We start from the raw sequence: 13492 nt of genomic DNA, 5'->3' as shown, positions 1-13492 counted from the left end.
TATCTAGGCATCAAACATTTTCTATTTTTTCACTCATATGTTCGTCAGTCTGGGATCTTAAAATGTCACCGTTACCAAGATTTTGTAAAGTAGAAACATGTAGTCTATTATCCTTGAGCAAAAAGCTAAATGTCAACCTTGTTCGTTTTTTAAGGCATCTATATCCTTACAATTTATTAAGTGCACTTGAAGTCCTTAAAGCCTGTGAAAACATATAGGCACCCATTGTGTGAAATGATTTGAGAAATTTTTCCCAAAACATTCATCATCTTAATTTTATTATCATATCTCCAATGCCAAAATGTTCTCAAGGCTGTGGGTTAAATGGCCAGTATTTGAGATAACATGTGCCAGACAGATCTGTAACCTTCCAAAAACTGACATTAATGACATCAAAACATAGGGCTATATCATTAAAAAGGCACAGGATGGTTTGACTTGTGATTAAAGGTCAACTGAACTTTATTCGTAGAACAACTCTTCAGGTCTTGATATAATGTGATTTGATATCACTCACTCATGCCTAGTTTTGTGACATAAAATTTGTGACATGGGCCTATATTAAACACCACAAGAGGGCGGCTGATGATGAAATAGTATATCCTACCTAGGCTTCATCTGAGCTGACATATCGTATTATAATAAAAAAATCATTTTAATAATTACGCTGGATTGCATATGATTGCTTATTTAGGCTAAGGAAATCATAAGTTTGTTTTCCTGAAATGTTGACTATTTATTTTCAAAATTGTTCAAAAATTGACTAATGTTGTTGAGACAGATATACAACAAATATAATTATTTTTATAATGTTTGCTCATCTGCAATACGTAGGACGTTTCCTGTCAGATGTCAAATTAGAAAATGTCTTTAGAATGTAAAACTGAAATCTTAAAGACGTCTATCAGATGTTAGTAAACAGAATGCTTTTCAGATGAAGTGATCTTTAACTGACATCTTGCAGACGTACGTGTGCTGTCTGCTATTGTATTGTCATGATAAAGCCTCTCCATCTATCTATCTATAGGCTAATGTATTTTTGCTATAGGGTCAAATTACCTCAGAAACCTTACAAACAAATTTACTATCCAAACGATCATCTTCAGAAGCGCGAACAAAGTTAAAGTTAGAATAGAATAGACTTCTTAAATAGAATTTGAAGAGGCAATATACAGCAAGAAAGTAAATTACAACAGAACATTAAAGTTGAAAAAATATCACTATTTTAACTTCTGTGAATGATCTCTGAAAGGACAAGTGGGTGGCCTTCAAGTGACAGAAGGCCAGATAATAGTATAATGATAGAACAGTAGGCCTACAATCGTTGTTCTATTCTATTTTTTTATGGCATAAACAAAACGTATCTACATGAACTCAAGATGTTCACAATGCAATGTCATAGGAAGGAAACAAAGGCTACATCGATTCAATCGTCGCTCGATTGCTTTGATTTATATTACATTTTCTGAGCAGATTACTAATGTCTGTTTAAAGATGGCGACTTACATGAACTGAAGGGGCAAATGCGTTCTGCAAGAGCATATACAAACTTAAAGCGATTTATTTATATACGGGGATCATAATGGTTTTAAAAAACGTTTTTCGAACTACGGCGTTGGGTTTACAGACATGGAGTGTATTTTCAGGCGCGAGGCAGGCCAGTATTGCCGTACCTGCCTTCAGGCAGTCTACATGCAGCTCTTTTTCGAACTGGACGTTTACCCGTAACGTTAATTTTAAAGGTAAGTATGTTTTTGACATCCGAGCTCCGAGTCAACGACTAATGCACGGCTTCAACATGCTGTCATATATGCATTCACAAACACCTGGGAGACTGTTACAATACTTTAGATATTGGTAATAATCAGTAGGCTACTTATCCGTTTTTTTATTTTTAAATTGGACACAGCATTTCGTGCCACTTTGAGGTGGAGTTTTATTTATGTTAGCCAGGATGGGTGTCAGTTACTATGGTTGTATCTTTTATTTTGTACATTTTGGTTTAGTAACGTTTTATTGACAGCATATGCAGTTAGAGGATTGACCTCTAGGGGGCTCCAAAATCTCAGTCACTGTATTTTCTTATTAATGGGCATCACATCGTCAACGTTTTGTATGACCTTGATGTTTAGTCAAGTCCACATACTTTTTTAGCTCTAGATCTGTATCCTATAATACCTATCTAATTCCAGTTTGCTTCATTCATCGTTGCAAATAGCATGCCTTGTTATTTGGTAAAGGCTATTTACTTTAGAATAGAATGAGGCATTTATATAGCAGTTTCATATGTACTACTGTACAACCAAAGCGCTTTACAATCATATCAGGGGGTCTCTCCTCAACCACCACCAACTTTGCAGCATCCACTTGGATGATGCGACGGCAGCCTTTACTTTACTAACTCATATAATCACTTTTTATATACTATTTGTGAGTCTAGTGATATATCACTATTTATAAATTAATCGACAGTCAAAAAAGACAGAAGACTGTAACAGTAGGTTTTCTTTTCTTTTTTTAATCAAACGAATCTACTATATTTTAGTTCAATGTATTTTATTTATTTATATTCATTTACCACGTGATGTAAAAGAAAACTGGACTCATCGGACCAGGCAACCTTCTTCCACTGCTCCAAACTCGTTTGCCTATTGTTGGTGCTTTTAACAGAGGACGGGTCATAAGCACTCTGGTTGATCTGCGGCTACGCATCCCCATACGCAGCATGTTGTAACTAATTTCTTCTATAACAGTCATTAAAATTTTGTGTGACTTGTTCCACCTTCTGTTGGCTCGGACCAGCCTTCGTTGCCCTTGTGCATCAATGAGCCTTGGGAAGATATTTCGCTGGTTTGTCCCTCCTCGGACCACTGTTGGTAAATTCTCTTCACTGCTGATCGGGAGCAACCCACAAGCCTTGCCGTTTCAGAGATACTCTGGCTCAGTCGCTTTGCTATAACAATTTGGCCCTTGTCAAATTCATTCTGTACTTTATTCCTTCCCATTTCTTTTGCATCCAACATGTTGATTACGAGAACTGATTGTTTTCTATCTAATCTACGCAGACCTTAATATGTGGCCTTGTCACGAGATGATCAATGATGTTCACTTTATCTGTGACTGGTAAATATGTTTTGGCTTATCAGTGTAAATATACAGGGTTGTGCAATCCCTAGTTCCTGGCAGTGTTTTTAGACATAATTATCTACTCTTATTATGTTTTGCATTTGGATTAAGACATTGTCAAAGACTGCTTAGAATTTTTCTATGTAGTTTCGTATTCCCTATTCATTTCTTATGGCGGACAATTTTGACTGTGAAGAACATAAGTGTGACTATTTGTTTATAACCATATAGCCTTTTCAAATCATTTCAATTTTTGGTCTGTGTGTTGACTGTGTTCACATAGCAAGTGTCACAAAAGTCACCAAGTGTCATAAGTTCAATTTTATTTATATAGCACATTTACAACAGCCAAGCGAGGGACTACCAGCAGAGCCCGGTCGCAGGATCTTAGGCCTCATAACATTCAATGCAGTGAAACATTTTAAAATTTCTAAAAAAATGTTTTGTTCTGAAATGACTGAAGACCACCAGAGGGTTAATACAATAAAATGGTGACTAAAGCAAAGATAGTGAGGTGAGAAAAAGAGCAAAAGATGGTTGTCATGTATGTGCGTGCGAGCACCGATATGACTAAGTGTGACTTGTCATGCCTCAGCAATGTGTGAAAATGTCTAATTTAATTTGATGTTGCAGACTTCTTATGGGGACTGGTGTAAATTTGCTTTGTGAGTTATGGTTTGAATCCTCCCCCACATTAATAGTATAATAATATTATCACAATCTGCTACTAAAACAACTGTTTCTCTTTTCTTAAGAAAAGCACTATTATTACGCTACTTGTATTGCATGTAATATTGACAATATATTATTGTTAGTAAATCACTACTCTTATTAGTATAGAGGAGACAGTCATGAAGCCAATCAGTATATGGAGATGATTAGGACTGAGGCCATGATGGACAGAGGCCACTGGGCATATTTTGGCCAGGATGCCGCGGTTACACCCCTACTCTTTTTCGAAGGACATTCCTGGGATTTTTAATGACCACAGAGAGTCAGGACCTCGGTTTAACGTCTCAAAGTTCGCCTCGTTTTATTTTAGTGTAGGGTTGTAGTGGTAGACCTGTAAACATGTACGATTCACTCTGAAACTCAAAGGTCTTTATTGCAATCGGTTCAAATAAAATTGTGTCTTAACTTGAAGAAATGATGACTGAAATATACAGTTGTAATCGAAATTATTCAACCCCCATTGCAAATCAGGTTTATTGCCAACATTTACAGACTTTCAGTTGTTTGCAATTAACAAATCAAACAAAAGTCATTGAAATAGCTCAACACAACAAATGTTTCAAGTGGTTTCCCCAAACTTATAGGTGCTGTATGGAGTTTTCAGCGGCATCTAGCGGTGATGTTTCAGATTGCAACCAATACGTTTACAAGCGAGTGCTCGTGCGCATGCTTTCTTTTGTTTTGTATTATTATGTGGAGTTTGTGTTGGAGTCTGTGTTGTGCTAGTCGTTTCCTAGTATTAGTAGACTCCATGTCATAAAGTTGCAGTGTCGTCGCTGTTGAGTGCAAAGTCAGTAGACGAGGCGAGAGGCGAGACGCTCGGTAGCGCGCATGCAGGTCTCAGTCACGTCACTGGATTTCGCGGCAAATCCGACCCGGAGCATCACATAGAAATAGGAATACTTGCTTTCAGAGGTAATAGCAAAACCCGCCAAGTGGATCATTTTATTGTGAGATTACAACCCCTTCACACACAGGTAATAAAAAATGGATTCATTTTAGTAGAAAAACTCCATACAGCACCTTTAACTGAAACATTTAATGACGTCTGCAGTCTCAATTTTTTAACCTGGAACTTTTCGGTCCTATGGATCAGCGGTATGTCTGGAGGAAGAAGAATGAAGCAAATGCTAAAAAGAACACTACACTTAAGCATGGTGGTGGCTCGGTGATGCTCTGGGGCTGCTTTGCATTTTCTGGCACTGGAAACCTGCAGCGTGTGGAAGGCAAGATGGATTCATTGAAGTATCAGGAAATCCTAGCAGAAAATGTCATGCAGTCAGTGAAGAAGTTGAAGCTTGGGCATCATTGGACCTTCCAACAGGACAATGATCCCAAGCATACCTCAAATTCCACAATTCCACCAAGGCTTGCTTGCAGTGGAAATCCTGGGAGATTATACAGTGGCCATCACAGTCACCTGACCTGAACCCCATAGAAAATCTCTGGTGGGATTTGAAGACGGCGGTTGCAGCACACAAACCCAAGAATATTACTGAACGGGAGGCCATTGCTCATGAGGAATGGGCTAAGATTCCTCAGAAACGCTGCCAGAAGCTGGTGTCTGGTTATACATCTTATTTGCAGCAGGTCATAACAGCAAAAGGGTGTTCTACTCATTACTATATTGCCATGAATACTTTGAGACTGCAGAAGTCATTAAAAGTTGCATTTTAGGTTGTTCAATGTTCATTGCAAACAGCTTAAAGTCTGTCAATTTTGCCAATAAACCTGATTTGCAATGCGAGTTGAATAATGTCGATTGCAACTGTGTTACTATTGTACAATAGTACAAATGTACTTTTTAAAAATGATAAGAACAACAACAATAATAATGTAAATACTAATTATTTACAATAATAATATTTAATTACATAATAATTAAACGTTATTATTTAAGGAATATTTTCCGTCCATGTTTTAATTTAGTAAACCTCTGTTGTGCAGCACTTTGGCAAAAAAAGATAACATTTATAACATTTTCATTTGTTTACATTTTAAAACATTGATTAATTTGTTAGATTTATGCATTCATTACCATCGTTTTTGATAATATATTTGTTGTCATTGAATGAATAATCTGAATAAAATGCACTTCATAGGACTTAATAATGAAATACATTTTATTATTATTGAATGTTTTAATATTAGTATTAATAAAAAAAACTAACATTCTTGGTTAGACATTATTTGTACATTATTTATTGGCATGTTTATTGAAATTCGAATAAACAAAACAAAACAAATGGTTTCAAGTTTGTTGTAATGCATTTGTTCAACTAAAAAACCTGTATTCATTCATTTAAAGGGGCATTTTAACATGATGATGATGATGATAATAATAATAAATGTATTGTTTAATACTGTGAAACTGATATTTTTTGAGATACCTTAAAAATCTCATACCGTTACAACCATGGTGCTAGTACTTGTTATTTGCTGACTTGGGTACGGGTAGTTTTTGTCTCAAAAAGATTACTGTACAGTGTACACTTTACTCTACATCCTTTAAGGCAGCATGTATTGTGTAGGATGCCAGACGGGTTATGAAGTAGCTATACTATAGATCGTGATCTATGTTTCCGTTGTAGGTTGTTACTATTAATTGTCCTTTTGCTGATGCTTTCTTATTCAAAGTGAATGACTGTCCGTACGCTTACTACAGGGAAAGTCCCTCTGGAGTAAACGGGGGTCCCCAAGGAGTAATGTTTCATAAATTTTTCTTCTCCTCCTGTGATTTGAATCATGTTACAGATTTAGATATTTAACTACTGAGCCACACCACCCTGATACTCTTACACAATTAAAAAAAAAACGTTTTTTACACTAAATAAATAAATAAATGCTGATCATTTGAACTTTCTATTCCATTGATAATACGAAATGTTTCTTGAGCAGCAAATCAGCAAATTAGAATGATTTCTGAAGGATCATGTGACGCTGAAGACCGGAGTAATGATGATGCTGAAAATTCAGCTTTGATCACAGGAATTAATTACATTTTTAAAATTTATTAAAATAAAAAGTAATTTAAAACTTTTTCTTCTGTATTTTTGATACAGTATTTGCAGCTTTGAGCGTAAAAGGTTTCTTACATGAGTAAAATCTTAACTACTCCAAACTTTTGAACGGTTGTAAGTTATTGATCAGATGCTTTTATCAAAGCAGCTTGTAGTACAGGGGCAGTCCCTCAGAATGTGGTGGCAAGTTGTTCATGACCCATTTTTTGTTGCTGTCAAACTGGCAACCTTCCGACCTGAGCTTTACGAGACAAGTTGCCGCCCTTACGCTTTTACTTGCAGCTCTGTTCTCGCACATGTTTTTTTGTTCTTTGGGCCAAAAAATAATGTGTGGGGTAAAAAAGTTGAATTACTAGTTCCCGCAAGGCTTGTGAACCATGAAAGAGTGGGTGTATATATGGCTTATTTGTAAAGCCAGACTTGTGCGATTTTCTCAAACGCTCACATTTGCGTAGTAATACAACAGCAGATGTCTTAAGCATCAGCAAAATCAGTTTTCTGAAAGTCTTTTTCTAAGTAATCCAGAGATAACTAGGTCACTGGTTTAGCCATCTTTGGCACATTTCCTTCAGATAACCAGTACGATGCTTAATGGGATATTCACACCCCCCCCCCAAAAAAAATGAAGATTCTGTTATTTACTCACCCTCACGTTGTTCCAAACTTGTATGACTTTTTGCTTACCAACATTTTACAAAATATCTTCATTTGTGTTCCACAGAAGAAAATCATCCAGGTTTTAACGACGTAAGGGTGAATAAATGATGACACAGTTTTTATTTTTAAACCTTTTTTCAGTTTAACCTTAAATTTATTTTCTTAAAATATTCATTAAATGTAAAATGCTGTCCCCCGTATCCAGTGTTTGACATTCTAAAATGAAATGATATGACGATGCAACAGCTCAAAGTAAATGGTGTAAACATTTTTACAAATTTGTCTCAAGTTACCTGGCTGTTATGACGGCTCTTTTTCATGACAGTCTCACATACGCGTCTTTTCCTTGAGTGGGTGTGCGGGAAGGATGTGGCCAACCAGATCACCCCCACCCTTGGTGACACTTTATCAGCATTGACGTGTCTCAAATAGTCTTTCTTGTGCTTCAGAGGAGAGTGAAAAGCTTTGTGACTTACAAATGCTTTTAAATGTCTCCTAATTAAAGGGGTTTGCGTCATGAATAATTACAATTATTAAAGTAGACTTGAAGTGATACAACAGACACCAAATGAAAACAGTCTTCTCCTACATGGTTCATATGTTTTTAAAGAAATCTGTAGTTTCTGCAATTGTGCATTATTCTTTTTTTTTTTAGTAAGCAATTTTCCATTTATTTAGGCAATATATATGACTTTTATATATGACTTTTTGTTTCAGGTGATGAAACCCTTCCAAACCAACCTGTGAGGCATTATGCTCGGCCCTCTAGAAAGAAACGAGGTAAGAGAAAACCATTGTGCCACTACACACAAAAAGCCAGATTTACTAACAGCTTGCGCCAGTGCAAACCCTCTTACTATTACTAAAGATATGCTGTGAGAAATGAGTGTTGAAAAGGCAGGGTCACAGTTGTTTTTGCGCCTGACCTTATTTCACGTAGTACATTTTAGGACATCCTCAGACCTCAGCCATATGAAGACAAGGCATCATGCCTCAGACTAAAAGGCTTCAGTCATTGGACAAAACGGCATCGCGCCTCAGACTGAAAAGCTTCAGGTCTCAGGAAAAACAATGTCAGGTCTCGTACAATTAGGGATCAGACGAAACAGCTTCAGACATAAAGGCATCAGGCGAAACGGCATCAGACATAAAGGCATCAGGCGAAACAGCTTCAGACATAAAGGCATCAGACATAAAGGCATCAGGCGAAACAGCTTCAGACATAAAGGCATCAAGCGAAACGGACTCAGACATAAAGGCATCAAGCGAAACGGCATCAGACATAAAGGCATCGGGCGAAACGGCATCAGACATAAAGGCATCGGGCGAAACGGCATCAGACATAAAGGCATCGGGCGAAACGGCATCAGACATAAAGGCATCAGGCGAAATGGCATCAGACATAAAGGCATCAGGCGAAACGGCATCAGACATAAAGGCATCAGACATAAAGGCATCGGCCGAAACGGCATCAGACATAAAGGCATCGGACGACAAACCCAGCCGTTGGGTTAAATTTTTTAATTAAAAATGTTAACCCGACGGCTAGTATGTTGGCAAACTATCGTGAAATTAAGGCATTCTTTCGAGCTATGTACCGCGTACATGTGACGTCACATGGGGCGGGGCAATGCGAACCTCCAAACTCCACCTGAGTCCGTTTTGCCCGATGCCTTTTAGTCTGAGTCAGTTTCGCCCGATGCCTTTGTCTGAGTCCGTTTCGCCTGATGCCTTTTAGTCTGAGTCCGTTTCGCCCGATGCCCTTTAGTTTGAGTCCGTTTCGCCCGATGCCTTTTAGTCTGAGTCCGTTTCGCCCGATGCCTCGCCTTTTAGTCTGAGTCCGTTTCGCCCGATGCCTTTTAGTCTGACTCCGTTTCGCCTGATCCCTAATTGTACGAGACCTGACAATGTTTTTCCTGAGACCTGAAGCTTTTCAGTCTGAGGCACGATGCCGTTTTTAGTCTGAGGCATGATGCCTTGTCTTCATATGGCTGAGGTCTGAGGATGTCCTAAAATGTACACCGTACTACATGCAATTGTAGGAGAGTATTTAAGTGAATCATGCAACTATATTTACTTTGTCAATTTAGTTTGATTTGCAGAAGCATGTCTTAACCGATTTTGCACCTGACATGACTCTGTGAATTGCCGCATTCTCAGTAGATCACTCGCAGAACTTTTCTCTACCATTGACACTTTTATTAGATTGTGGCTCCACACTAATTTGTCGTTTAGTAAATCTGGCCCCAAGTGTAAAGGCCCAGTCACACCTAGGACGATAACTATAACGCGAGCAATAAAGATATCGTTCTAAATAAAATTCTAAATATAAAAGAACAGCAGTCCACACCACAATTATCAGAACGGCAAAGAGGAACAATATTGTTGGAATCACTTTCAGAACAATTTTTTTTTTGAGCTGGTGAACAACAAAAACACACAACCAATAAGAATCCATCCTGCTTTAAGAGGTCGAGCATTTAAAGCGGCAGACGACAAAACTGCAGTGCATGCCTATAATAAACAGAAATATATTGTGCGTTGGTATGGACGATAATACTGTTATCGTTCTTAGTGTGAATGGACCTTAATACTGACGGGCCTTGAATTTTAAATTATGCAAGTCAATTTGATAGCCTGCCAGTTTGATATCAGTTTTGATTGGACTCATTGGCTCTTTGTTTTATTTTCTTCCCAGAATTCCCAAGTCAGCTTCAAGACCTGCATCCATCCACGCTGAAGCATGAATATGCATCTGTCCCACTTGCACAATCGTATGGTTTTGGTTTTGTACTCTCCATTGTTGCATTAAACACTATGATTGTATATTTATTATACATTGTACTTGATTGCATGTATAAAAGTACATGATGACTTCAGACTTCCTTTATGTCATTGAATGCAGAATTATGTCATATCTTTGCAGGGTTGACGATGTGGTGAAGAAACTGCTTACGCTGGAGTTTGCAAATCATGTACGGGTTTTTATTTCCTTTTAGTTCTTTATTGATTTTTTTCATATTTCAAAATATTAAGAAGTGGGACTACAAGGAACTATAAAAAGGTGTTAAATCAATTTTTAACTCGAATATCTGTCAAAAAATAAATAAATATATATGTATGTCTTTCTTTAGAGTGAAAAACTGCTTTTGAAAGAGGAACAGCTCATTGCCAAGGTTCAGAGGGATGATAATGACCGCAGCTCAACAGAAGTCAAGGGCAAGTTCTCTTTTTCTTTCTTTCTTTAAACACTTGACAAAGCCACTGCTTTAACCAAACTGGAATCTCAGAAAATGACTCAATCATTCGTAATGTCCTTGTTTGCGTTGCAGTGGCGATTATGACAGCGCGTATTCGCAACTTCCAGGAGCACTTGCACAAACACCCCAAGGTAAACAAAATGCTTCAGTAGCGTGACTTTTTTCGGCCTTCAGTAAAGGTGTCAGAACATTTGTTCCCACTCCATTTGATTAACACCCACAGAGAAACAGGAAATCCTGTGCATACGCTTGTGTGTTCAGTAGTAATGAAAGCATATACACTACCGTTTAAAAGTCTGGGATGAGTATGATTTTATTTTGGAAGAAATTAATACATTTATTTAGCAAGGATACATTAAATTGATCAAAAGTTACATTAAATAATACTTGTATTGTTCCAAAAAATATATATTTCAAATAAATGCTTTTGAATATTTTATTCATCAAAGAATCCTTTTAAAAAAAAGTGTTTTTTAAATATCTTTTTAATAAAGACAAATGATTTGGACTCTTTCTGGTTGTCTATTTTTAGTGAAAATGTTCTTAGTTAAAGTGATGAACTGCCCCTGTGGTTTAACTGTGTGGACTTGAGAGGAAATTACTTCATACATCAACTTTTTACTGGGTCGTTAAACGTTATTGCAAAAAAGCCTGAAATAAGGAAGTTAGTTGTGGGAGAAACTCTAGAATATTTTTTTTGGCTGATGTCGCTTGATTTGATGATATGCATGTATGAATTATTGTATATGCTAGTTTATATGAATCATTTGAAACACATTTATAACATTAAGCATAGTTTTCTGTACCTAGTTCTGTTATTTAAAGAGTTAGTTCACCCAAAATTAAAGTTCTCTCATCATTTACTCACCTTCATGTTGTTCCAATCCCGTAATACTTTTGTTCATCTTCAAAGCACAAATTAAGATATTTTAATATATTCTCATCATATTTGTCCATCCATTGAAAGTCCACACAAGCAAAACTTAAATTAAATCTGTTTATTATTAGAAGCGAACGTGTCTTTAAGCGTTCAGAAGACTTGCATTAAACTGTTTGATTCATGAAAGTTTTGGTTGTGTGGACTTTCAATGGATGGACAAAAAATTAGAGAATATTAAAAATATCTTTATTTGAGCTCCAAAGATGAACGAAAGTCTTCGTTATTGGTTTGGAACAACATGAGGATGAGTAATTGACAGAATTTTTATTTTGGGTGAACTATGCCTTTAAGAAAATGTTGAAACAATTGATGCATCCCAATTCGCATACTATCCGTCCTAAATAGTATCCGAAATTATTAGTTTGTCCCAAATTGTAGTGTATTTAAATGAGTTTTCCGAAGATACCTGGATGGTCTTCTAATTCCGGTTCGAATCCGAAGGTCAGATCCTTGCACACTCTAATGGCTAATATTGCCCATTGCGCATTGGACTAGGATTCGATTCGAACTACAAACACGAATAAAAAGTGCTTAAAATACAAATATGGCGGATATGCAAGAAGTTAAGTAGAGAGCTTTAGATAAAGAAGATTAATAATCAGTATCTAACCTAATGAAAAGATATTTATTAAATGTTATCCACATATTTCATCTGCAATAACATTGTGAAAAGGTATGTTTGGTCATTTACTTAACAAAAACAGTACATACTTTTAAAGCATAGAATAAGTAGGCGAATTAGGATGCAGCAAATTAGTCAAATTAGTGTACAACATCAAAACCTCTTTTGTCATATTACATCAGGATAAAGCCAACAAAAGATGGATGCTTATGACCATCGACAGCAGGAAGAAAAAGTTGAAGTTTCTGAGAAGGACCCGTTATGACTCCTTTGTGAAGGTGTGTCAAGAGCTCGGAATCACGTACACGTTCCCTCCTGAATACTATCGGCGGGTCACCCGACGTTGGCTTGCCAAAAAGGCCTTCTGCAATAAGGTAACGTTCTCAGCTCTTGCTAAAATGTTCCAGTGTTCTTTGTAGAGTTTGAGTTTGACCTGTGGTTTTCTTCCTCTCAGGTCTTTAAAGCGGTCCAGAAACAAAAGGCCGAGCAGAGAGAGATACAAAAAGCAGCGGAGGCTAAAGAAAAGGAGCTAACATCCTCCAAATAACCACAAAGAACTGCAGTGTAGAGACCTTCAGCCAGCCATGAACTGTGTGCTGACAAGTTCAGAAGAACAATCTGATATGTCCTCGTTTGATTCATGTGACATTCAAAGAAAAACCAAACAGAAACATGATCTGCATCAAATTATCTGAATGCTGTCATTTATTTGTTAATGGTAAAACATACTAATTTCTCTGAAGTCTATTATAGCTGCACCAAATAAAAGATCTTAAAATGTATTGTTTGGTTATCATTCCTCAAAGTACTGATGATTATATCAGAATAACTTCATAGAAATCCTTTGATGACATGTTAGTTTCGCACGCTCAGGAGTTTTGGATCAGCAGCTGATGAAGACCTGTCATGCAAGACTGATGCATTGTGGTTGTGTGGCTAGTGCAAATTGTTTGGCTCTTCTCAGTTCCCTGAACTCTATAATTTTACAAGAAATGCATGACAATCAGGTGCATAATCTGAGGTCAAACTATCAATGCTTTACTCGTGTGAGATTATCCATTGATTGTAAAGAATTCTTGTTGGTCACATTTCCTATTACAACTCAGACCTCCCCCTGTGATCTGCTCTGTGTAAA

The 13492-nt window shown here is 37.0% G+C and overlaps 1 protein-coding gene across 1 annotated transcript; it reads left to right on the top strand.

Annotated features, from left to right (window-relative positions):
• The first annotated feature begins 1277 nt into the window (after nt 1-1277).
• mrps15 (mitochondrial ribosomal protein S15) lies at nt 1278-13139 on the top strand. The gene is made up of 8 exons (XM_079625702.1): nt 1278-1742; nt 8253-8315; nt 10234-10309; nt 10462-10510; nt 10670-10754; nt 10868-10926; nt 12540-12731; nt 12812-13139. The coding sequence occupies exons 1-8, from the start codon at nt 1583-1585 to the stop codon at nt 12902-12904; spliced, it is 777 nt and encodes a 258-aa protein (XP_079481828.1). The 5' UTR covers nt 1278-1582; the 3' UTR covers nt 12905-13139.
• The last annotated feature ends 353 nt before the right edge of the window (nt 13140-13492 follow it).

Source organism: Phoxinus phoxinus (genome assembly GCF_949152265.1).
Source record: "Phoxinus phoxinus genome assembly, chromosome: 10".
Classification (NCBI taxonomy): Eukaryota; Metazoa; Chordata; class Actinopteri; order Cypriniformes; family Leuciscidae; genus Phoxinus; species Phoxinus phoxinus.
This window is presented reverse-complemented; position numbering and strand designations above follow the sequence as displayed.

Bases quoted from the DNA above. Each gene is read 5' to 3' on its own strand.
- mrps15 (XM_079625702.1), top strand. From the start codon at position 1,583: ATGGTTTTAAAAAACGTTTTTCGAACTACGGCGTTGGGTTTACAGACA. The intron at 1,743-8,252 runs GTAAGTATGTTT...TTTTTGTTTCAG, and splicing joins CCGTAACGTTAATTTTAAAG to GTGATGAAACCCTTCCAAAC. The intron at 12,732-12,811 runs GTAACGTTCTCA...TCTTCCTCTCAG, and splicing joins AAAAGGCCTTCTGCAATAAG to GTCTTTAAAGCGGTCCAGAA.